The 25643-nt window shown below is 41.0% G+C and overlaps 2 protein-coding genes and 1 long non-coding RNA gene across 11 annotated transcripts in view; 1 reads left to right on the top strand and 2 right to left on the bottom strand.

Moving 5' to 3' along the window:
• Positions 1-393: 393 nt before the first annotated feature.
• Positions 394-14090, bottom strand: LOC148391142 (uncharacterized). 2 transcript variants are annotated; one of them, XR_015861420.1, is made up of 6 exons: positions 14038-14090; positions 13765-13813; positions 4135-4210; positions 3119-3197; positions 2884-3026; positions 394-731 (listed from the first exon to the last, which is right to left on the bottom strand). It is a non-coding gene; the product is annotated as an uncharacterized LOC148391142 (long non-coding RNA). The 2 variants fall into 2 exon arrangements; XR_015861421.1 differs by lacking the exon at positions 394-731 and adding an exon at positions 1825-2007.
• On the top strand, positions 715-12978 carry camkvb (CaM kinase-like vesicle-associated b). 2 transcript variants are annotated; one of them, XM_088390574.1, is made up of 11 exons: positions 715-909; positions 7907-8014; positions 8247-8378; positions 9024-9098; positions 9275-9413; positions 9506-9626; positions 9711-9786; positions 9994-10130; positions 10261-10339; positions 10433-10520; positions 10583-12978. In XM_088390574.1, exons 2-11 carry the CDS (start codon positions 7920-7922, stop codon positions 10877-10879), a joined length of 1239 nt encoding a protein of 412 aa, XP_088246700.1. In that variant the 5' UTR covers positions 715-909; positions 7907-7919; the 3' UTR covers positions 10880-12978. The 2 variants fall into 2 exon arrangements, with proteins under 2 accessions (XP_088246700.1, XP_088246701.1); XM_088390575.1 differs by lacking the exon at positions 715-909 and adding an exon at positions 7124-7232.
• Positions 14091-14497: 407 nt separating the features above from the next.
• Positions 14498-25643, bottom strand: part of sema3fb (sema domain, immunoglobulin domain (Ig), short basic domain, secreted, (semaphorin) 3Fb) — a 44675-nt gene continuing 33529 nt past the window's right edge. For 6 of the 7 annotated variants that reach the window (XM_088389291.1, XM_088389295.1, XM_088389290.1 and 3 more), the window contains 15 exons: positions 25158-25277; positions 24463-24552; positions 23174-23267; positions 22282-22401; positions 22008-22147; positions 20909-21023; positions 19354-19423; positions 19132-19276; positions 18703-18925; positions 18402-18490; positions 18173-18214; positions 17719-17876; positions 17431-17513; positions 17058-17191; positions 14498-16594 (listed from right to left, as the gene is read on the bottom strand). In XM_088389291.1, coding sequence (XP_088245417.1) covers positions 16148-16594; positions 17058-17191; positions 17431-17513; positions 17719-17876; positions 18173-18214; positions 18402-18490; positions 18703-18925; positions 19132-19276; positions 19354-19423; positions 20909-21023; positions 22008-22147; positions 22282-22401; positions 23174-23267; positions 24463-24552; positions 25158-25277 — 2070 coding nt within the window. In that variant the 3' untranslated portion in view covers positions 14498-16147. The remainder of the gene's footprint in view (positions 16595-17057; positions 17192-17430; positions 17514-17718; positions 17877-18172; positions 18215-18401; positions 18491-18702; positions 18926-19131; positions 19277-19353; positions 19424-20908; positions 21024-22007; positions 22148-22281; positions 22402-23173; positions 23268-24462; positions 24553-25157; positions 25278-25643) is intronic. The other variant, XM_088389294.1, reaches the window with a different exon arrangement.

Below are 25643 nucleotides of genomic sequence, written 5' to 3' on the forward strand. Positions count from 1 at the left end.
AAATTAGCTGGAAAATAAAGTCTAAATTGACTTGAGGATTGAACCCACCACCTTCAAGTCAGTAGGCAGTCAGGACTCACCATGGGTGAGGAAAAGTTAATGGCTAGGGATCTGAAAATGGGAGGGGGTACTTCTTTTCACGGCTTGACTTTTTCTAATAAGGCTTCTGTTCGAATTGGTATCCCCCTGTAAATTTGCTACACTTGGTGAGAACACCCCCAGGAAGACAGAAAAAGTCCGTTGATTGTTCACAAAACTAGCTGGAAAATAAATCAAGTCTAAATAATAAATCAATGTTATTTAAAAAAAAAAGTAATTTCTATATTCAATTTCGCGGACCACCTGCAATACCACCACGGACAGCTACAAGGCCGCGGACCACTGGTTGACCATCCCTGTCCTAGAGCTAAAAAATTGAAAGGGAAGTTTTCAAAGATTTTCTTATTAACCCGACAAACCTGAGTGGAACTGGTCAGTCATAAATGGCCAAAACATGGCCAACGTCCAGAGACAACAATGCAGTGTCATTGCTACCCGTTGAAGTGTAAATAATCTGGCAAATCTGGATTATTTTTATGTGACGGTCCAATTTTTTAAATGAAGTCTTAGCTCACAGTGAAAGTGAGGTGACGTAGCCGTAGTTGCGTGTGCTCGCTGCGAGCATGCACGCATCTCTCCGCGTGTCCCCTCCCTCCTCCTCCTCCTCTTCTCCTCTCCTCTTCTCCTCCACCCTGCTTGAAGCACAGCGGCACAACAGATGGTGCACTATACATTACTATCGCACATTTTTGTTCCAGAACAACTTTCATAATACGCACCTGGCACACATTTAACATATAGATATTCACTGCCGGGGGAAAAACTCGTCTTTTAACTCAAGACCGTTTCAAGACGGAATTTGGTGTTAAGGTAAGTTTGCTTCAAATGATCTTCTATGTAGAAAATCGCAGTGAAAATGAGAACTTCTATGTTGTTGTATATTTTTTAAATGGATTTATTCTTTTTTATTTGACACCACAAGTTTGTTGCGGACGCACGCGACTGCACTCTGCAAAGCATGCCATTCATCTTTGTCTTTTATTTGAGAAGAAAGAGTTTCGATTTAAACACGTATTTCATAGTTTTCAATGCGCACCTGGCATGCACCAGTTCCATCCATCAGGCCAGATGCTGCAATTCAGGTGCTGCAACCTGCATCTCTTTATGGCTTGAATAAGTTTGTCAAGTTTAAAATAGAGAGGAGACGCTCCTATATTATTAATTTCCATATTGCGCCTCATGTGACACTTAAGAAATCACTGCCTTTTATACAGACGCTGCCTACTATATAAATAGAATTCATCCAATTGAACAAAATCACCAAAACCGAACTTGACTGCACATTTTTTAGGACAATGATATATTTTAGCATCTCAGTCCACATTTTAAAAAATTATTCATACATGTACTTTTTAGGAAGTCATTCATTGCGTTTTGTATGTGAGTTCATGCAGATTGTAGTAAAGCCGCTTTGCAGCAGATGAGACTTTTTACTATCGTGCCGGTGCCACACTGACACTAATCTGTCTGATTCGTTCATGTTCTCCGCTCTAGCTTGGGGACATTGCATATTTGTACTCTTACTCCCTTACACTGTAACCATGGCCACCATCTGCATTGCCTTGTAGTCCAAAATCCAAGCCATCCTGCTCTTTGCTGATAGTTTTGGTTCTCTAGCACAGTGATGCACAATGGGAACACTTCCACTTGGAGTTTAAAGTCATTCATCCATGCAGTCACCAATGAGCCATACGTAATGACTTGTTTGGCCCTAGAAGAGGTCTACACTTGCTGTGGGCCCAAGGTGGGCCATGGCAGTCACAGCTGCTGCTGATGGAAGGGCAGAAGATTACCAAATGGTCTGTAGCAATTTGTAGGAAACCAGATCCCCGGGGAGCGCTGCTTCAAGTGCTCTTGATTCCGTGCGCTACGGAAATGGGAGGGTTGCTTTGCAAATGAGGCCTCGGGCTTAATAAAAAAAAAAAAAAATGGTGAAAGAGCAGGGCTCAAGAGGAAAGTGCAATGATTTTGCTTCTTCCAAAATAGATACATGGTTCTAAGCAATACCTTCGGGATTGTGCATACAGGTACCTCCACCCTCTGACTTAGTTTCAAATACTTTGTGCATTTTCACTGTCCACACTGCATTTAAATATTTACGTACAGTACAGATTAAAAGTATAATGGCATTTTAGTGAGTCCTCGGCTATTTGGAGACTTGTGCAAGATTCTTGCTGCAGACTATTGACACTGTTCACATCCAAACATTGCAAATGTTGCATTTGGAGGTAATAAAGGGAAATAATACTGAATTTAAGATGTAGTGATAACATTTATTTCTGAATCAAAAATTATAATCTTGCCCTTCAAGGATACCAAAGAAATTTGGTAAAGATTCCTCAAATTTTAGGGAAGCTGGGATTCATTTTTTATAGGTGCTTGAACAGCTTTATCTTCCTTTGAAATTTTAAATGTTGCTCCTCATATCATGCTATGATACAGGCAAGAAAGAATCATTATCTCAATCAAGAATCACTTCCTTGAATGACACTTTTACGACTCTCTCTTTTCTTGAGTAGTACTCCAAATCGCAAACTGAGACTAATTCATCAAGTGGATCTCAATGGCTCGAAGTATCAATTACTAAAGTGTCGAGCTGTCCGGCAAAAGGGGATTGTCTACCCGCAAGTCTTCTCCATAGTGGAAGCGTTCCTCACAGCATCAAAGCGCCATGCCATCCACAAATAGAATGTTTGAAGGGGAATTTTAAATGGAAACGGATGAATATTTCACCTTGGCATTGATTCATGCCCAGACTTTTAATGAAAATAGATGTGGGCTTACACTTTACTTGATCTTGTTCCACAAGTGATGGACATGCTGGGCTCTTCATTGCTGACATTACAGCCTGAGCTTTTTTCACTAAACTTTGATTTTGCATGGTCCACGTTGAAGCTCATGATGATTTCCTCCATCACAGGATTTTGCTGTAATGGTTTAAATTCAATGTGCATAAAGTCTTAAGTGAAACAACTGCATGTCAACGGCAAACATCATTAGTTAATTTAATATTGCCTACCCCCGCTGGTTAGAACGAATTGTAATCCCTCCACCCACAGAAGGATCGACACAGCCGCCAGTGCACTTTCAATCGCTTGCTGGAACAAAGGTAGCAAAATAAACACCAACACGTTATTATGTTCTTTACAGTTGAATAACACGGGAAATTCACTTTTATTAAAGTTGCATGACAACCGGCCGTGCATGACTCCAATAGATGGACTTCTATCACGCTCCAGTGTGCTTTCTGTCGACCTTTGAATCAGAACTTAATGAAGCACAAGTGACATTCTGAAAATATGATTTGATCACTACTTCAGTTGTCTTTTTTTTTCATCAGTAGCAAGTCAGCAATATTTATTTATCTATTTATCTATCTATTACTATTTTTATATTTATTTATATATGTATAAATATTTATTATTTATTACCATCAGAGGAAAACTATCGTCATTGTGTACATTTCCGCCATTATTGTACCAGTAGTCTACGACTCAGTTCATTAGATGAGTGACAGCTGGTAGCGACTATCCTTTATGATACTTTTGGAATAGGTTTTATTTATAACGGAGGAGTGATCCTCGTGATTTTATCTTTCATTGCACTTTCAAGACAGACAACAACAGGGGAAAAATACGTGCGCCCTACATATATGTGCCGTATGAAACATTCCCCCCCACCCCCAAAGCAGAACCAGTACAGCACTGCTGTGGCACACTCGAAGACTTTGTAACCAAGGCAACCAACAACAGTCACAGAGAATGGTCAGATTAGCAACTGAGGTGTGGGGAGGAACCGATTCCAATGTTACATGAAGCTACCTGAAAAGAGTCAAGGTGTTTTTCAGAACAACCATGAAAACAGAACTTAATGGCAGACTTTTTCAATCAATCGGATAAATATGCCAAACTTCCAGTTCAAACTGGGGAACAGGTGAAGAAAGTGCATCAGGTAAGAACTTGGTGACTATGGTTGCTCCATAAGCGACAACAACTCCCAGCACGTCACCATGTCACCAGCTCCCATCATACTGACCTCCTGTCACAGTATGAAGCTGGCATGACGCCGCTCCACCCGGCTTGTTCTCGCAGCACGTTGGGCGCTCTCCTCGCTGAGCGCCGCCACACATCACAAGACAGCAAAACAGATTAAGTGCATCGACATGAGGCAGGAAAACCGAGGCAAGTATATTTAGGTACAGACTGCTACTATTGACTGGAGAAAGGCCTCCGCGATTACGTTTCCTCATTTACGTGGGTGGATAAGAAACTCGAGTCTAGCTTTGTGAAAGATGGAATTTTTTGTTGTAGTGTGGCAAGTCTGCTCTTCGAGCCCCATTAGTTGAGATGAGAAAGGCCAAGTATGCATCAGAGGATCAACCCCGTGGGCTTTTAGTGTTACGTGTCCACTTTTGCTGCAGCCACTTGTTTGCTTCAGATGAGTCAGTTCGTTAAAATTGGCTCCATCCTTCCTGCCTGCCTGCAGAGTTGCATTTCATTTCAGCCAATGTTGTCACAGAACACAAGTTAGATTGGAAATGAAAACAGAATTTGACTGTACATCAACCTTAACCTAAGAGTTTCTTTATGTTTTGCAGGACTAGTAAATGTGGTTACTACTCGATCGCACTTAGGGTTCTTCAAGGCCATACGCAGAACCACTTACTAAACTCTATTAGGTCTCACAGTAGGACCTGTGCTCGCCCTCGTTGGTTGAGTGGACAGCAGCAGGCAAAGTTGTTTTTTCTTAAAGAATATGTGGTCTCCTGTGGAAAGAATGCTAATTCACCAGTGTTACCATGGCGACCGGCCTGATATCTGGCATTTCTATTACACGTAAGCATTTAGGTCATATGCTTTTGTGACTCGGTTGGTTTGAAAGGTGGCCGAGAATTGTTTAGCTGAGCAGGAACGGACCCACAAACTGGTTATTGGACAAGAACCATAAATACAACATGAGCTGGCAGTGGTTTCTCTCAAGAAGAATCTTGTTAAGTAAAGAAACCACTCAAGTATTATTGGTGCAGGACAGCAACCATGTGTTGTTAATTTTAAAACAAGCGCTACAAAAAAGGATGGATGAAACTTTGGGGTTAAAGCACAGATGCCAAACTCAAGGCCCGGGGGCCAGATAAGGCCCGCCACATCATTTTATGTGGCCCGAGAAGACAAATTGTGCATCAAATTTGTGTGTCATTACTAGAATTGCAAATTGTCTTCACTTTTTTCTTTTTTTTTTTTTTTTAATATTTGACCAGTTTTTACTCGTCTGATTTGAAAACGAGTTATTTGTCAGTTTGTTTTGTAGCTTTGACTGGATATAATATGAGGTGCTCATACATTTATATGGGTTGACAGTCATAATGGCCCTACGAAAGAAGCTATGACTACAATGAAAAAAAAGAGTTTGACACCCCTGGGTTAAAGGAAATGAAATTCTGTACAGTAAACCACGTTGAAAATGTAAATGGAGCAAATATAAACCTTGCCTCTGGCAAACCAATGCTAGCAAGATACGCAGAGTCAGCTTCTTGAATTGGGTTAATAATTGATGAGACAAAACTGCAGAATTTCTTATTCAGGATGGATTTGTGTAATCTAGACAAAAATAAATAAAATATGTTTTGCCCTTTGATTGACCGAGAGGAGCTGTCCAGATTTTACATCCATTTTCGCGGCAAAACTGACATGCTGGTGGGAAATCAATAGCTTTGCAGGTGTGAAGTTTCTCTAAGCAGAAACAAGCATGTTTCTGTTTGTCGGTTTTATTGCAAGCAAGCGGCAAGGTGCTGTTTACCGGCTTTGCAATAACATAAATATGATTTAAATGCTTCGGCTTCTAATGAGACTTCCCTACCCCAAAGCGAGACGATAACGTTCAGGTAGGTGGCGGGTACAAAGAAAAGCGCCAGCGGGCTGGTTGATGCATAAAAGTGCAACTTGCATGTTTTTACCATCACGCCGTCTTGCTTTTTTTGACGACAAGCAGTAATTTGGCCATTAGCCGCTGAGTGAGGGAGGTGAGGCTTTTTTTTCACAAGCTATTACTCAATGGGACTTAAATACGTACTGTAGGTGTGACAGCACAGCAGGAAACAAATGAATAAGATCCTAAAATGAAATTGCATTCCACAGGCTCCACATAACAAACAAATGAGAAATTGAAAAGATTCTCAAGAATTGTGAATCTGAGATATGCGCTAAGTTGATGTGGGATTTGAGGACGGCTGAAAGGAGAAGCTTGATAATTATTACTACGCTTGCCACAGTTGCCATGTCTGTGCTCTCTGTACACAGTAAAAGCAAGCGCTCCGGGATATAAAGATTCTGAATCCAAGTAAAACATGAACCGCAGGGGCTTGTGAAACACAGCAGACAAGGAGACCGTTATATTAATAATTCAATTAATTGTGTATGCATGGCTACTCTTAAAGCGCACTATCTTTATTTGGATCCAAGCAGCCTACTTATTTATTTCACTTTCCATCTCTTCAGTGACTTTCTCTGTGAAATCCCGATCTTTTCTCCTCGTTATATACTTTTCATCACTATATTGTCGTCTGCTGCTTCTCGTCAGTGCGGCTCTAATTGGTGCGGAGAAGGGACACAAACTTTAACATGCACATTCTTCTTTGTCATACAAAATAAAGTGAGGCAGTACAATGATCATGCAGGATGTTGCTTCTTAATGTCCAGTTCAATTTTGAGCATTAGGAAACTCAGAGCATTGTTCAAATGTGTTCTTTGGTCACAGAGTGCTCCAAAAAAAAAAGGATTGCCAGAACCCAGCGAGTCAGTCAGTAGGGATTGAAAAGGTTTGAGCATGAGTTGCTGACCAGTTAAGAATTTAGAAACTCAACAAGCTGATGTATAACGGCATGCATGTGGACAAGGGTCAGCACAAAGTCATTTAAGAAAAAAAATGGCTCTCTGAACTCCTGTTTTTGTTTGCGTTCCTTGCTTGATGCGAGTGGGCGACCTTTGCTGGCTCTGCATCTCTTCATGTCACTTTCACTTTACCATCCGTGGGATAAATGCTTTGGCTCAGCAAAGTTGTACTCGGAAAGAGCAAAGAACTTCTGTGCACGGAAACAACGAAGGTATGGTTAGGTTTTTTTAGAGAACAACGAGCAGGTCAGATAATGTAATTTTACGATCAAACACAAATGGATAAACGGGATGGATTTGTACCTCAGCAGTTAGTTTGTGTGTCTGGGTCAAAGCTATGCTATCAGTCAACACGTTTTAGTGATTAGGCAAGATTGCATTTCCTGCTGCTGCTAGCATAAGGAACTACATCCTCGGGAAATTATCTGTCATTACTCAAATGTGAGTGATTATCCAAAAAAAAAAAACTTGCTTCAACATCAGCAAGTTTTGGCAAACATGCATTTGATGTTTATTTTTCAAATCCATCCCGCCCTCCCGCCTGTGCGGTGTCTTTCTGGCTCAGCAACTTACGGAAGTGCTGACGACTCAGAGCGGTCGCTGATTTACTGAAGTGGAGTTAAACAATGCTGAGCCTCAGCATTTACCAGCCACATTTTATACGAACCTTCCGCCATGACTAAGATGAAAAGCCGTTCTTGTCTTCTACGTGTACGAAAACAGCACTAAGAAAACATTTGAACCGCAAAAGGTCATCGTAAATTTCCCCAAAGCAATACTGACACTTTGCCTCTCTCCCAAATACAAATATGGTGACTTTTTGGTTGGGAAAATATGATTTCTACACAATATGAGATCAAATCATAAGCTCGCCAAAGGAAATGATCTTCCTATTCACCTGTTTGTCTGTCTCCCAACAGGTCCGGAGTGGCTATGCCATTTGGCTGTTTAACAATTGGCGAAAAGAAGGATTACCACAGTCCTTCAGAAGTGACCGACAAGTATGACATGGGTCAAATTGTTAAATCGTGAGTACTGCAAATATCTCCAAACTTCAGTTTAATGTCTAAATATAAAGTGGAAGCGCCGAGCGTTGAATGTTTGTGTTTGGATTTTGTTCCCCCCCCCATAGTATATAATCCCAATGTACTTTAAATAATCTGTTTCAAGGTTTTACATTTTATCTGCAATAGTTTGGTTAATTCCTTGAAACATTTAAATGATGTGACATTCAACTTTGGAGGCTGTTCTTGTTTCCAGGGAGGAGTTTTGTGAGGTTTTCCGGGCCAAGGACAAAAACACGATGAGAATGTACACATGCAAAAAGTTCCTGAAAAAGGATGGAAGGAAGGTGCGCAAAACTGCAAAAAATGAAATCCTCATTTTAAAGATGTAAGTTCCTTTGTTTGAAACTAAGAATGCTTTTGTTAGCGTCTCTGCTCACATTTGATTATTTAAAACTCCCTTAGAGACTCAAAGACCCTACATCTAAAAATCTACATCTTTGATGTTGTTGAGTTTTTAGCATTAATAATCCGTATGTAGATATCATCACAATAATGATGTAGCATTCAGCTCCTGTGCCAACATCTGCGCTCAAGTTACTCTCAATTACATTTATTTACAGTTTAAGCATCAGCAAGAAAGACGTAAGCAGTTTATTATTGTCAACGGCAGCGAATAATTGCTGCGGAATGCAATTAATGAGCAGAAGAGGCTTCCGTTTTAAGTCTTAATGTAATATAGTTAATCAGTAGGGGAATCACAGTTTGGCTCCTGATGAGCTTCCCCTTTTAATGCTGCCGATAGAAACACATGCTTACTTGCTAATCAACATCACTTCATTTCAATTTATCAAGTTTCTCTCAACGGGCTTTATTTGTGATGCCTCAAAAGATAATAAGGATGAATTCAATTATATATATGGCTTGCTGCATACTCTTTTTCCAAATGGATTATGTAACAGGTTTGATTTTTTTTTTGGGTCAAATTTGAAATGGATGAAAGCTTTCTCATCATGACTGTTGGTCTCCTCAGGGTGAAGCATCCCAATATTCTCCAATTGGTGGATGTCTTTGAGACTAAAAAGGAATACTACATCTTTCTTGAACTGTGAGTTTGAAAGAGGGGGAAAAGGCTATTTGTATTTTTGTCATTATTCCGGCATGCCATGTTGATCGTATAGTAACAACTTCATTCGGGTGATGTCCAGCTTTTCAAGTTTTTTTTAATTACAGAAATAAATGTACACCTTCTGTCGAGATGTGACACATCATTTTCTCTCTCAGTGCAACAGGAAGGGAAGTATTTGACTGGATCCTGGACCAAGGCTATTACTCAGAGCGCGATACCAGCAATGTGGTGCGCCAGGTCCTGGAAGCTGTCGCTTACCTCCACTCCCTGCAAATTGTCCACAGAAATCTAAAGGTGTCATGTGACTCTCTTTCAGAGCTTTCACATTCTACATTGACTTCTACATTCAACATGATTGTGACATTTACTTTTTCTAATGGGCACAGTTGGAGAATTTGGTTTACTACAACCGCCTGAAGCATTCGAAAATAGTCATCAGTGATTTCCATCTTGCCAAGTTGGAGAATGGATTAATCAAAGACCCCTGTGGGACACCTGAATATTTGGGTGAGATTTTGAAGCATATCAAAACATGAATGAAACAGTATAAATGCACTCAATAATTTATCCAATTTTTTTGTGCCTGTGCAGCTCCAGAGGTGGTTGGCAGACAGCGATATGGTCGACCTGTGGACTGTTGGGCAACAGGTGTCATCATGTACATTCTGTGAGTTATGATCTTAATTACTACTGATAATTTATTGCATTCTGCATTATAGTGACTCATGCTAAATCAAAATATTTTTAAAAATACATACATGTATTGAATTACAAAGTTAGGTCACGCATGCTCAATTTGAACATTTTTGAAAATACTCGATTAGGCTAATGTTTCTTTGCTTTTTTGGAATTTCTTATCTTTTTGCAAGTGTAGACTATCAGGCAACCCTCCTTTCTATGATGAGAGTGATGAAGATGATTACGAAAATCATGACAAGAACCTGTTCCGAAAGATCCTCGCAGGCGATTATGAGTTTGACTCTCCATACTGGGATGAGATCTCAGATTCAGGTACTTTTATATGATTATATTTCGTATTGGCATTCTTTTGATGTAAAAGTGAAATATTCCAACATAAAATGTGACATCCATCAAAAGAATCAAGCCTTTTTTGAAGTTTCCATTCGTTTCCTTGTGACAGCAAAGACTCTGGTTTCACGTCTGATGGAGGTGGATCAAGAGCAGAGGCTGACAGCCCAGGAGGCTATTAACCATGAATGGTAGCCGCTGCAGAACTTTCTTTTGTAAACACGAGCAGAGAAATTGAATACCAGATGATTTCTGTGTTCTCTGTCCTCATTTTTATAAAACAGGATCTCCGGCGGGGCAGCGTCGGATAAAAACATCAAGGAAAACGTATGCGCGCAAATTGAGAAGAACTTTGCTCGAGCCAAATGGAAGGTGAGTCCCCTTCTTCCAGATGGTTGAATTTCCAAACATGACGAGCATATTGATATTTACAGAAAGCTGTGCGGGTCACCACCATCATGAAGAGACTGAGAGCAACCGAGCCAAGTAACAGCCAGGCCTCCAGTACGGCCGCCAGCGCCACAGACCCGGCATCTCCCGAGGCTGACGCAGACCCATCCGCAACTTCACCTGCTGCTGCACCACCCCAAACCGTCACGGAGATAAACGTGCTGGAGTCTGTGGATGGGGCGGAGCCACCCCCGCAGGAAGCAGAGCCCACGTCTGGCTGCAATGGAGATACCGTGGCTCCGCTCCATGGTGGCAATGTCGCGGAGGATGAACAAGGCTAGGTCACCCCCCCACCCAACTTGCTCGTACCGCTGTGACCTCTGCAGACCCGTCGACCCCTGCACACTGTACATTAGCTGCTAGCATGGTGACGCTTCTTTTTCACTTGCAGCATTATTCTCTTTTGGAGGCTGTGTGCTACCTTTCCTGAGTGCTCTGCATTGCATTGGCATTCTATTTAAACAAATTGCATCATCTTTTACCAGCCCCGAGTGTAGAACAGCGTCTCTGAAATATTTCCTTGAGTTTTAGAGGGATGAGCAGATTTGTTGTCAAGCTGTGGCTTAACAAAGACTTTTTTTTCCTGTTATGTCTCTGTGCTTAGTAGAAAAAGAATTTAACAAGTTGATTCTCTTTTTTTAAAAGCTGACTTGGGAAATGTCTCTCTGCCAGTACTCGCTCTTAAAATCGGAGAAAGGTTTAGACTTGAAAACTGTGTTAAGGTTGCGCTTGTCATATCTACCGTACCTTTCACAAAGCTGACACGGCCAAGTGTTTGACCCTGGCGTGATCTCTCACATAAGCACAGAACAACAAAACTGTTTGGTCCTTTGCTTACTCCGTGCTCAGGAAAGAACCTCATCGTTATAGGTCAAAACATTTTGTACATAGACAACTTTGTAGAAGTAGCTAAAAGAGCATGCCTTCTCACTTTTTGCTGTTCATGTTGCATTTAAAGTCATAGAAAAAGTTTACACACCCCTGCTCAAACAAATGTGAGATTTTTGTGTTGTGTAAAATACAAGACCAAGATAAACACTTTTTTCCCACCATTATTATGACCTATAAAAATTTATTTTGAGAGGGGAAGTAAAAATGACTCAATGTGATTGCATTAGTGGGTGTGCACACTTGTGCAACCACCTTATTTCAGTTATTTTCCCTTTTATAGATTTTTCCCAATTGCGTTATACACCTTATAGGTTACATTCATGGTGAGAAAAGTTTTAAAGACTTAAATTATTTCTTTTGGTCACAAAAACCTTGTTTCTGAACAGGGGTGTGTAGACTTTTTATATATTCACTGTACACAGCCACTTGGTGGTTCCAACTTTACACTGACATCCAGCGTGTTTAAACCGTTGTAAGATTGTCCTTAACTTTGTTTCGTCCTCATCTCACGGCAGCTCGAAGCGTTTTAAAATCAACGTGTAGCTTTTCTTTGCTAAAAGCATCACAAGAGACTTGATGCCATCCAAATTGATTATATTTATTGTTTGGTAACATCTCATATATCATATTTACTCCTATACCGCATTAACTCGCGTCATATGTCTTTCATGTAGTTCACATACATTTTTTAATAAACACTCATTTTAAATTTAGCTGACATCTTTAGATCTACTTGATGATGTCCAGTAATATCAATATCCCCCCATTCTTGGCACGGGTCCCCTTGAGCATTAATTATGAGCCACAGAAGGAGTTGGAAAGAAAACTGAGCAATACTTGACAGGCTGCAGAAACTGTGATTCTCGCTGTCCTTTGGATTGTCCGCGTTAATGTTGTTGTTGTTAGAAATCTGCCGTCCCTGCCAAGCAGCCATTTGGCCATCAAGTCAATGGGAGACCGTTTGTGTTTGTGCGTACGCGGACAGGCGTTGTTGGGCCAGTTGATGTCCTGAGCTCACACCCTAAAACACGAGTCCATTAGAAAACAGACTGTGCACATTTTGTCGTCACTAAAAATATTGTCCATAGCATAGAAGTGATGAAGAAATATGTATTTTGGATAAAAAATGAGACAACTAAAGATTGATTTGTTGCTGCAGTTTAACATCTGTTTGTGGTGAAGATAATTCCATTATTATTTCTTATGGTGTTTTTGATATGATGTTCATTCTGAATTTCAGAGATGTTTGTATGATTAGATGATGTAATGTAGTCCATCCTGTGTTTTTTTTAGATAACAGAAAGAGTCAGTACTGTTTGAACACTGTGTGTCCCCATAACACTTCTCACTGTAGTGTTCCGTGTCTGCCACAGTATTTTGCGGTTGTGATGTTTGCCAGGACTAGTGGTCCTAATTTGCATTTGTGGGCTCTGTAATGTTCTACCTGATTGAGTTGGTGGTAATAAAATTAAATTCATTGTATCTCTGATCAATTTTTGCGTTTCTTGCTGAGAAGTCTCTTTCAATGACATGACAAATCACTATGATTTCAGAACAAAAAAAAAAGCCTACATCCGCACTCATGCTATCCATAAATGAATCATCTTTTTCCGACTTTTGCATATGCAGATGGGTCCCTCTAGTGTTAGCTCTGTTTCCCATTCTCTAAGCCTTAGAAAAATGCTTTAGAGTCTAAGGCACTGGTCCCCAAACTTTTTTGCGCCACAGACCGGTTACGTGTCAGAAATATTTTCGCAGACCGGCCTTTATATAAATAAATAATACATTTAGATCAGGGGTGTTAAACTCATTTTTTTCACATTGTAGTCATAGCTTCTTTCGGAGGGCCATTATGACTGTCAACCCAAATAAATGTATGAGCACCTCATATGCAGTAAAAGCTCCAAAACAAACTAAGAAATAACTTGTTTTGAAAATCAGACTGGTAAAAACACCTCATATTATATGCAGTAAAAGCTACAAAACAAATTGACAAATAACTCATTTTCAAATCAGATGAGTATAAACTGGTCAAATATATAAAATAATAGATATTAAAAGTGAAGACAATTTGCAATTCTAGTAATGACACACGAATTTGATGCGCAATTTGTTTTAGCGGGCCACATAAAATGATGTATTTGGCCCCCGGGCCTTACATTTGATTTATAATTTAGATAAATAAATACATTTATAATAAATATACAAATACGATGAAATAAAATGACACAACTGGCATAAAAACAAGTATAAACGACATAAAAATAAAACTCACCATTAGTTGAATTAGTGGGAGTATGTTTCTCAGAACGAGCCGGTCCCATCTAGGCGTAATCGGGGACAATGACACCCGAAGTGGTTAAGGTTTGTCCCATAGGCAATAAATCCAGATTTTAAGTAGGACTCCAGAAATGTTCTTTTAAATGCATCTTTCCGATCCTTAGAAGTCATAGCCTCTTCTTCTTCCGTCTCCTCACGGGGCTTTTTTCCCTTTCTGAGGAAGCTTTCCAAACATCTTTTGTTTCTTGCACATTTTTGCTAGGCTTACCTGGCTCGACTGAGGTGACGTCACGTGACCGAGCGTCTTCACCTGAACTGGCGGATGTAATTGGGAGAGAATCGCCAATTTTTTAAAAAAAATTTCAAAATAAAGTCTTACTCTTTTTTGCAAGCTTTGCGGGCTCGACTGGGGAAACATGTTACGTGACCGGGCCGAATGTCTTGACCTGAATTAATTGATGGTCAATAAAAAAAATTTTTTAAAAATAAATAAATTAAAAAAAAAAATCTGTGCGGCTTGGCGGCCCGGTACCAAGTGACCCATGGACCGGTACCGGTCCACGGCCCGGTGGTTGGGGACCCCTAAGCCTTTTTTTTTAATTTAATCACAAGATTTTATCCCTTATCATAGCAGGTCCTATTATTCAATAACAGCAACGGCGTAAAGATGAGACAAGTAAGCGGGTTATTTATCTGCAAATGTGAGGAGTATTTTACACAAATGTGCATTCTTAACACTTGAACAGATACAACTTTATTCAGGGCAGAACATAGAAAACATCCAGGATCAAGTTCATCACAATGAGTGGGGAAAGCATTCCATTCTTATAAAATATAGAGCTTTAATTTATTAGTTGGCAACAACAATGGACTGGGATGGTACAAGTAATTTGCACATTTAGGTCAGTACGTAACGTCCCCTCATTTTGTTTAGCTTAGTTTTTCAAAACCTGATATAGCAAAAAGAATGCAGAACCTAAAGACAAACTTTTTTTTTGCATTTTTGCTTGAGTATTTTTCTTGAGCTCCAAGTGACAAGAGTGTGAAAGGCCTAATTTGTCTAAATTAAATAAATCTTTCTTTAGTTTGTAAACATCTGTTTTTGATTACTTCAGGACTGTCACAACCATTTACTGTATATTAACTCAGTCATTTACATGGAGAGTACAAATAAATGGTACTATACAGTAAAGTCATTTTAAAACATACCAAAAAATGTTGAATGTCCAGTTACAAATGATTATTTCTGTTTGTTTGGAGCTGCAGCACATTCAGATTTACCCTTCTATCAAGTGTATTGTGCTAGCAATTATTCACAAAGCCTATTATTGATCCCTTAAGGTAGGAACAGGAAAACAAAACAGACCACACATACACCTTATTAGAAACGCAGTACAAATACATTTTCATGCACACAAAGAAAGCCAGCTTCCCAATATTTGGTTAGTGTCACAACATTGTTACAATGCTCAGTTGTGTATACAGTAAATGGAAATCTCCTTTCCTAACACAGATGTCAGAAGAACAAAAGTTCTATGAACCTATTGCCAACCTAAACCTTTTTTTTTTTTTTACATTATTCACAGATGTCTGCAAGTGTGCTTGTTGCATTTGGCCCTTAAAACTAAAAGAATGCCCTTTATACAAAACCTTGACTTTTTATTGCACCGCAGTCTCAATATATAGGAAGTTTGCATTTGATAAAGCCCCACCATTGCATCATCTATTTTTGTCCACTCTAATGTTCACGTAAGAGTAACTCGCAGCAGAATACATTTGATAAAAAGAAGACTTTTTTTTTCTTATCTTCCGGTTAAAACAGTGTGAATATTACCGAGTGAGGAACTGTTCCTATTCTTCATGTCCATGGTCCCCTAAGTGTCAGTCCACATGCATCCATGTCGGGGTTGTGCGCCAGGCGTTTCTGCAATAGGGCGCCAAGAAACAACAGCGATCCCGTCACCTCTTATGAGCAATTCCTTTTTTTCCCCTGTCACATGAAAAGCTTCATAGCTGGGCTCCCTGCAGCTCACACACTCCATAGCACAAAGTGTCTCCAATGTCATGTGACAGACGAGCGTTGTAATGACAGTAACAGCGACAATAAATTTAACAACAACAAGATTTGCCCCAAAGTTACCTATACACAAGAGCCCGTTTTCTTTTAAGTACAAATAAATCCACAGAATGACAGGCCTACTATATACAACCTACAATAAATACTGAAGTAGCATACGCTTTGAAACGATGGATGTTGGGGTGTGTGTCTAAGCCTCTTTTTCTGGTTTGTGTATATATTTTTCATCTCAATGAGTCCCTCCCAGTTTTGAGGGTGGGGAAGGTGGTCGAGGAAGGTGTTTGGGATATAAATGGCCTCCTCATGTCTCTACGTCCTCCTCTTCTTCCTCCGCCGCGTCCCCATGATGCCGGCGATTGCGAGGCTTCTTGTGCTCCTTGAACTCTTTGAGGTCTTTGACCTTAAGGGCACCCGGCACGGGGTCTCCAAACTGCCAGTAGTCCTGGCAATATTGATTGATGAGGCTCATTTCGGGCTGGCTTAGAATGGTCAGCAGGTCCTTGTATTGGACTGTGCTGGGAGTCCACTGGGTGCTGGAGTGGAGAGAAGATGGCAGCAAGCCTACGCCGCCTTCTACCAGGGCGTTATTGACGGCACGGCCTGACAGCACCACCAACTGTAGCTTGACGAGAGTGTGCTTGAAGTTCTTCTCCGTGGCAGTGCACTGATACATGCCAGAGTCGGAAGGCTGCAGAGACCTCAGGAGCAAACCTTGCTCTGTTTTTAAGATCCGACCATCAGAACGCATCTGCACAAAAAAAAAAAAAACATGATGTCATTTTAAGCACACTTCCCACCAAATAAAGTTGAGAGTAAAACGAGACATCATTTCAGTATACTGTATATGCCATGGGGAAAATTCTATTCAAATGAGCACATATTGAAGGTTGAATAGCCTCAGAGAAAAGAAGCTGCTTCGAGTCCAAGGGTCCACACTCTATATACTATGACCTTTCGGGTATTTTGCATAATTCAAGAGTGGCAGTGTCCCTGCAGTGCCTAAGAGAAAAATAAACCAAGACTTCACTGAAGAGAAAAATAGACAGGAGTGAACTGATCAATTGGTCTGCATTAAACCGGAGTTGTATTATTCTTTTCTTCAAAGGGAATTATTTATCTCAAAGTTTAGGGCTGTTCTAAGAGATAAATCAAAATGCCATGCGCCTCACTAGCATTGGCATCTTTGAAAAGCACATTTTCTTGCATCTCACCTCCTTCCTGCGGTCGCTGTTATCTCGCTGTAGATGCCATTTGATGACAACATGCGGGGAGCGGGCCTGACACTCCAGGAACGTACTGCTTCCCTCCACCCCGTACTGTACCATCTCAAGAGTATTCTTATTAGCTGCAGGGCAAAAAGGAGAGAAGCGTTACCATGGCAACAAAAGACTCATTACCATCAGCTCCCTTCACCCCAAAATCTTAGGAGTGGCAAATCAAAGCACTTGGCTTCCGCACATTACCATAAAATTGACACAATATAACCATTAGGGCCCATTACAATGAGTAACATGATCGCTTTTAACAAAGACAACAAAAGCAGAAAGGCAAACTTGGGGACGGTCTGAAAAACAAGCGCCTCACCGTTGGAGTTGAAACCTCGACACTGGCGGATAGGGTTTCCGTATTTGACGTCCTGTCTTCGGCTGCGTCTAAAGGGGTCAGACCTGTGGTGCGAAATCAAAAAAGGCCATTCAAAGCATTCAACAACAGATAGTATGATTCTGATGATTACTTTATTTAAGATAAAGATGCATAACTCAGAAAGACTCTCCTATAGATATTCATAATAATGAATCATCCAGTGTCCAATCTATTCGGACAGTCTTCACTAAGTGCATCACAAAGTTTTAAATGTGTGTTGGCGCTCACCTTTTCTGGGAAGCGGAATAACGGGAGCACGACTTGCCATCCCAAGCGCAGTACGGGTCTCTGGCTAAACAGCAGTCGGCACACGCTTCGCCATAAACATCACAGCGGTGAAGCGCCAGCTGGGTCAGCCCGACCGCAGATGACACGTACAGCTGTTGCTGGTGAGAGAAACCGAGAGGTGCAAAGAAAATGTTGGTGCAATGTCAAATCAGGTAACACAATGCTGCTCCCGAAAAAAGCACAACTGAAAAACTAAGGTAACTCAATTGATTTCGCTTTTTCCCTCCACACACAAAGGATAATAATCTATGATCATCAAAATAATCACAACAAAAAGGGGTTAACTGAAAGGCTAAGAAAAAAAAATCTGTCTGAACCACACTTAAAATATGTTTTTATCATTTCAATTCATGTTCTCTACCCCTAAATATAAAAGTTGTACAAACATGCTTACCCTTTTAGAGGACACCTTCATTGTTGTAATTGGGGTTGCAACCTTAAACATAAAAAAAATTGTCAAACAAAGGAATTATGTGAGTGAGGTAAGTAGCAATTATAAAGACTGAGCTATAGAATATGTAAAATATAAAATTTATATATATTCAATATACGAATATGTGCGTGTTTGTTTATATGTATAAATATGAGTATATGTACATAGAACACAGAAAACCAATGCTCACCCTGAACACCTCAACTTCCTCCAGTACCAGCTCCTCAGTCTGCAGGTCATCTCTGGGAAGAACGATAACTTTCTGAACTGTTCCCTTGTCTGTGGGGAAAACAAACACACACACACACTTATTTCTCTAAATCCCTCTATGGGATTCTCTCAACAGGTTGTCCACATCATTTCAACTTCACACTGGTCCTCTCTTCAGAAAGCCTTTGACTTGATGTTATCACAACCACCACTGATGCATTTAGTGACATCATTAAAGAGGTGACTCCTAGTATTTGTGTGAAGGTAAAAACAAAACTCACCAGTTCCTAAGAAAAGCACTTCATAGTTGCCATCCGCAGCAGTCACCTGGTCCACTGCAATGGTGGTGAACTCATAGTCCACGTTGGTTCGCACCACTAGGGGACGCTTGTGCACTGGGTACACTGAATTGTACATGGCTGGGTGATTCCTCATGAAGTTGATCACTTCATCCGGATAGTCCTTGGTGGATTTCATGTTGGGGGTGAATGTACCTCCGGGGCACTACAGAAAGAACCGAATCAACATGCTCAGGTGTAGAAAAACACACATAATGACCTGACTTAAAGAAATACTGAGTTAACTTGTGCTGACCGTGCTTTTGCTTTCTATTTGTGGTTTTTGGGCAAAGCAAAATCAATGTTATGCCAGCTTGTCGTGGGATTCGCGTGTGGGGTCCATGCAAGATTAGACTTATAGGTGAGACTTACTGTGCCTGGGCGAGGGTACGGGATCTTCCCCGTGTAGGCCACCCACTGGTAATTAGGACCTTCCTTGTGGGCAAAAGGTCCATTGAAGACCATGCGGATGTCAGCCATGGAGTAGACACAAACGGCCGAGCCTTTGAAAACAGAACTGTGACGAGGAAGGGAGAGAGAATATTTCTAGGTAAGATGAACACGTAAAAAGGCAACTATTATAATTGTACATACCCAGAGACTGAGAAGACTCCATATATAACGGGATTTTTGGTGTCCTGTGTTGGCTGTATGTAAACGTCACCTGCAAGACAAAACAAAGGCCTCACATTACTTCACTGCAAAAAGAAAACAAAGGAATGCAACATCATACTCATCTTAAATATTTACACAGGTGAACCCCCCCTACCCCCACCCTCCCTGAAAAGGAAGTCCTCTGCAAAAGATGCTGAATATTCATCTTTGTTGAAGAAACATGCTACTAATTGTTGCCTTTAGACAAAGTGAGATTTTGTCTTCCCTCTGAAAAGCTCCAAAATCCCACAAGAGGGTAAACGGTAGCTATAAAAGGTCAGGTGGGTCATGTGACATTTGAGCAGGACTTTAAATAAATAAATTATGCAGAAATCCTTCCAGCCAGCCATTTTGCAGAAATCCTTCCGGCCATTCATTTTCTTTAGCGTGCCAGGTGAAAGTCAACACAACTGCGGGGAGAACATGCAAACTTCATATAACAATTTGCAGGGAAAATTAGTTACAAGAAGCGTGTCACTCAAATCAGAGCACCGTTTGTCAAAAGTTACACGAGTCAGAGAGTCACCTTTACAGTTGTTCAAAAGAAATAATTGTCAGCCATAAAAAGCAAGCGGTGCATTTGGGGACAGCAGAGGGGTTGAGATGAAAGCAAGAAGTGGGTCATCATGATAAAGCCGCCTCAACTCCAATCAGACACCTTCAGCATGGCACTTTTCATTCTTGACATGAGTTCAAGAGCATTCGTGAGCTGGTGCATCAGTCCTCAGTTAATGCAGGCCTCTATTTTAAACCACACAGGGACATAGACCGCCCCCCCCAACCCCGGAGAGGCTACGATTCTCACAGTCACACACATTCCTATTTGGTGATCTGATCTGCAGACCATCCCTTTTCCACACACAAAAAAGAGACTTGTGCAAGACATCTTGAAAAGAAATGACATGATGTGTGTGTGTGTTTTCCTGTGTCCCATTACAGTACCCTTGATGGCTCATAAAATGGAAAGAAAGAAGGAAGAAAGCTAAAGATCCAGCACATGTGCCTTAGTGTGTATGAATATAGGACATTTTTGGCAGGTGCTGTTCTAGAATAATTTTTCTTTTAGCAATATCAGATGTGATCGTACTTGACAGGTACTTGGAATTAAATACGCCTTTCATAAATCCCGTCATTTTGTCTTTTAGTCAAAGCAATTTGATACTTACTGTCAAAATGATTAACTGCGTGACATACTAGACTTCAAGCATAGATGGTCACAAAAGTTTCTCTCCGATTTAACTTTTGGAGAATCAAAAAGTTCGGTTCCCCTTTTAAAAAATGTTAGACTTTGGTCAATGTATCTGATAATATGAATAAAAAAAATTAAGTAAACAAACAAACAAATATAAATAAATGAATGAATAAATAAATACATACATACATACATACATATAAATAAATAAAAACTCCACAAAGGAGTTAAATGTGTAATTAATTATCTGTTTAGGTGAAATATTAAAGAGATGACAATGCAAGGCGTGTATTTTGTACTCACGGAGTTCATCAAAGTGTGTCTCCATCCCATCTGCCCCTGGTACCGAGCAGATGAGCCTGGCCTTGAGGAAGGTGCTCCACTTGTTGACTAGACAGCAGTGACCGCCATCATCATTCTGCGGAAAGAATACAAAACCGTTTTGCTGTCGTTTGGCCACACGCACATCCGATCCGCCTACTCATCTTCCTACTCTAATGAAAACAAACCACAGGTGGAGTCTCCCACACAAAGCTCAACATGTTGGTTTGCGTTACGAGGAAGCTTAATGGAGGATGGTGGGGGGGGGGTAAACACAGTCTCCTCGTATTTATACTTTTCCATCTGTGGTGGAGTTAAATGCAAAGTAAGACTGGAATTATCCTTAAAAACAATACATTTTGATAGGAGAGCATTATTATTATCGCTACATGACGGGAAAAAAATCCTTTTGAATTTTGCTGGGTTATATTTTTGGATATATTCATCGCATGTATGTTTGCGCAAAAGGCCGTAGGTGGACCGCAATTCAGAAGGACCGACTAGAAAGTTGTAGAAGAAGTGTCATGTCCAGATGCGTGACGAAGAATGAATGACAAGACCACATCTCCCGAGACCTTGACAAAACACACTGTGGAAAGGATGGATGTTTGTGTGCCGGCTGAATGCATGACACTCTCAAATAAACAAAACATTGCGCAGCTAAGATGACAATCTATATTTACCATTTTTTGTTATAAGTAAGAAAGCATTATAGAACATCTCTGCTGCTACTTTTTTCTTTGTATGAAGCCTATAGGTTTTATTTGGGGGGTGGATAAAATACCGATTCATGAAGTACAACTGGTCTGAAAGTGTTGTGGGACGATCAGACAGAGAAGGCTGTGAGGTCAAAAGGTGAGAGTGCAAAGGGCAGCCTAACAGACAGAGGCACGCATTGTGGACAGGAAGGTTAAAGACACATGTGGATTCCAGCACATCAGTGTTGGCCAAATACCAGTTCAGCACATAAACACTAACATAAACATGCCCGCTGACTCTTGAGACTTAGGAAATTCAGGACTGTTTTTAGATTGATGTGATTTTGTTTTCGTCATGTTTACAGCCTGTAACAAACACACACCAGGCAGATGCGTCCGATGCGGGATTGGGTCACGGGACTCTGGCCCATCTCGGAGGATGTCTCCCGGAAGAAGAAATACAGCTTGTCGTCATTTCTCTCCGCACTGTCGGGGATGAGGTGCACATGGACGAAAGTGGGATCTGTGGGTAGAAGAGGCTGACATATTTTATATACTGAATGCATTTCCTGTTTATCACTTGTTGAGATACTCCAAATGGACGGACGGGGGAGTTGACCATTTCGTTGTAATGTCCTCAAAAAGTAAGACGTTTACCATTCAACCATCTGGAGTTGTACTGATCGGTTCGCATGGCAATCTTTGTTCCCAACGTCCGGAAAATGGCCGAGTCGGTTCCCATGAAGTCAACGTAGACTCCTGCGTAGAGTTCACCGTCTGAAAATGAAATACAAATGCTTTAGTAAAATTCTGCAGCCACAATTGGAACAAAATGTATAAGATCATTTAACAATCCAGTGTATCATTTTAAGACTGCATTATAGGTTGCTGGGTCTGTTATTACCATAAGGTACCCCAAAAATGAAGACGATAAATTACAGGTAAAGCATTGTTTGCAGAAGCAGTCTCTTAAATGTCTTCAACAAGCCTTCACACATGATTAAGGCATAAAATGTGAGTGCATGTGTGCGGACAGATGGGCCGCCTCGTTATGGCACAGGAAGGCGAGGTGATTGTGGTCCAGCTGCTTTGTGGGCCCCACTAGAGAGCAGGTGGGACGGCAAGGGGGGTGCGGAGGAAACAAAGACCCCCCCCCACACACACTCCCAGTCTACGTTGAATGTCCCAGTTTTCTGCGGCATGACGTATATTCCCATCCATCATTAAAACGTTGACGGATGATTTGATCTCACGTGTAATGTGGCATACAGCCGACTGGTAGATTTAATGTTGCCGGACAGTAAATCCATCTTGGATGACAGACTACCTATCAAGTTTGAGATCTGGATATCACCTTGGACCATCTTCACGAATGGAATGAAAATTGTTGTTTGTCTTTTTAAAACTACTCAGTGTGTTATGTTAGCATCAACACTTTTAGGAAGATCCAAATCAAAACCTGTTAGGGATTCTAAAGGGCAAAATCTACAAAGCAGCACATACAGTAATGATAATGAATGATAATGGGAATAATAATAATGACACTCACTGATTAAAGCTGAAACACTGTTGAGTTTAGGGTCGTAGGAGCACTTTCCTTTCCCAGACTCCACTTTGCCAGGCTCCAAATGGAAAATATCTTCCTGCAATTACAAAGTCAGATGGAGATGGCAATAAATTCAGCACTCTTGATCTTGTCACAGCGATTCCCTTGGGTTGGGAAAATGCGGTTCTCTCGGACTCCTGTGGGACCTTTGAGGCCTGATAGTGTGCATTCACAAAAAAAAAAAAAAGAAATATGCAGTGTGAAGGCGGGATTTGGAAGCTGCTGTAATGTACCCTGTGCTGCTTCTCTCAGCATAATGAAGTGTGTGCCAAAAATTTCTCATATTCTTGCTGCCTATGGTGGTACAGGTCTACGCTTGACACCTGTAATCCAGCACAGTGAAAACAAGACCAAGATTGGTTGCCGCATCCCAGCAGTGAAAAGTGATTGTTAGGAATTTATGAGTGAAAAATTGAATCAGTGGCATGCAATGGCATGTCCTATGGCTACACCTCCAACACCGGCAAATCATGTCAAATCCTCATTTCAATTCCCTGTAGGGACAGCGATGCCTGTCATGGTCCATCAGTAGCAAACTCACTTTGCCTCTCCACCCCTCTCCATACTCCCGACTCAAATTTGATTAAAATCACAACCCTGCTGTAGTGGATATGCTTACAGGGTCCTACAAAATAATGTGACAAGATCACTTTTTCCACTCAAGCCACTACTAGTCAATTATTTCAAACGCTTGGAGAACATGTTCAAATGTGTAGGCCTTTTATTTGCATTGCTGCACAGCCAGATGACTTGTGTTTGCTCTGGGCTAACAATAGCCCGCTGTTGGAGTGGCTAAGATGCTGACGAAACCTGCTTCCTCCCGAGGAGGAGACGCCTAAAAATTCCTGTTGAAGTTTGAGGGCCGTGTGGAACCGATGCCGACGGCACCTTTCTGTTTTTAGAAGCTAAATTGTTCAATCAGATTTATTTTGGTCGTCCGTGTGCAGCTGTGATATGCCTTTGTCCTGCAATATTTTGAAGAACCAGCCCTGTTACAAACAAACCTTCTTTCAATAACAAACATCAGAGTCAGGATACGTAAGGATGATGAGATCATGATGTTAACAGAAACATGATTAAAACTCGTGGAGGGAGGGGGTTGACCACAAAGTGCACTAAATGGTCAAAGAGCATGCATAGGGTTGAAAAGGTTGATCAAGTGATGGCCAGACACAAAGAAATGGCACATGCAGCTTGTCATTATGAACCCACGCGGAAGGCCGACATCACACCTTTAGTCCGAGCGTCTCGTGCACCGCGCTGGGTTCAGCGGCACGATTGGCCCTTCCTCTGGCCTGCGCCATCTGTAGATACATGGACGTCTACAACGGGAAATAGCAACACAGTCGGCGTGTTATGCCACTTCAATGGAAAAAGTCTGGGAACTTCTTTAAAGAGCTTAAAAAGTTGACCAAAAAGATGGAAGTCCTTTGTTAGAAGAGGCCATATCGAAACCAGATGCAATAAGCGACCCATAAAAGCCACACTTGCTGCTGCATGTTCTCAACACAGTTCCTAATCGACTCTCCCGGGATAGTCCAGTAGTCAATTTCACCTAATGCGCCCTTTTTATTGAAGTCCCGTGGTCATGATTGGGAAACAAGTACAATACTTAAACAAGAGTGAGGTTTTAATGTGAAGGAACAGGGAGGTTATGATTTCTGGCTTGGTTTTGGGAATTCCAGTGGCGCTATTAAAGGCTGAGTTCCTTTAACAGCTCATTTGGGACAACAGCTGTGAGTGAGTCAATCTGCGGTGCCTCATTACAGCCAAAGTACCACAAATACGATTAATCGTGTTGGAAAATCATTAGCTATTAATATAAGTACCCTACCATGAGGTGGGTGGAGAATAATCTTAGGTATGAGGTCCTAAAGCTCTCAAGGTGATCATTGGACAATGATGTTTTTTTTGTGTAAAGTCTTACCTGAGATTTTCGTCCGCGGTTGACAAAAGTACAGACGGGATTGTAAGCGCCTGTTCCGCAGACATACAGCTGTGTCCGATTCCATGGCTCAATTAGACGGATGAAGTTGGCACACTCTTCCTGAAGACATTAAGAGACCACAATTGTGCCAATATATGAATAAAAACAAATTTCATACCCAACAAAATACAAACAATTCGCTATTTTTGTTATTATATACCGACCGTCATTTTAGATGGATGGAAAGATATTTTATTTTTATTTGTGCCTCCACAGCCCCAAAGGTGTGTTATTTTAATGTTCATATTATCAATATCTTTCCCTGGGATGTTTACTTTTGGGATGCTTGCAAAAAGCTTCATGTTCCAAAATGGAGCCAAGTGCCAACTTTCAACTAACCAATTTTTATAAAAGGCTGTCTTGCCGCAGAAAATAATCCAAATCTCATGATTTGCGCTGGGACTACAGATTTGCTGTTGAGCGTCA

The sequence above is a fragment of the Syngnathus floridae genome, chromosome 11 (assembly GCF_059516105.1).
Source record: "Syngnathus floridae isolate MCC-2025c chromosome 11, RoL_Sflo_1.0, whole genome shotgun sequence".
Lineage (NCBI taxonomy): Eukaryota > Metazoa > Chordata > Actinopteri > Syngnathiformes > Syngnathidae > Syngnathus > Syngnathus floridae.

Coding starts and splice junctions, on each gene's coding strand:
- camkvb (XM_088390574.1), top strand. CDS start 7,920: ATGCCATTTGGCTGTTTAACAATTGGCGAAAAGAAGGATTACCACAGT. Junction 9,787..9,993: donor GGTGTCATCATGTACATTCT/GTGAGTTATGAT, acceptor TTGCAAGTGTAG/ACTATCAGGCAACCCTCCTT. Junction 10,521..10,582: donor TTGCTCGAGCCAAATGGAAG/GTGAGTCCCCTT, acceptor TGATATTTACAG/AAAGCTGTGCGGGTCACCAC.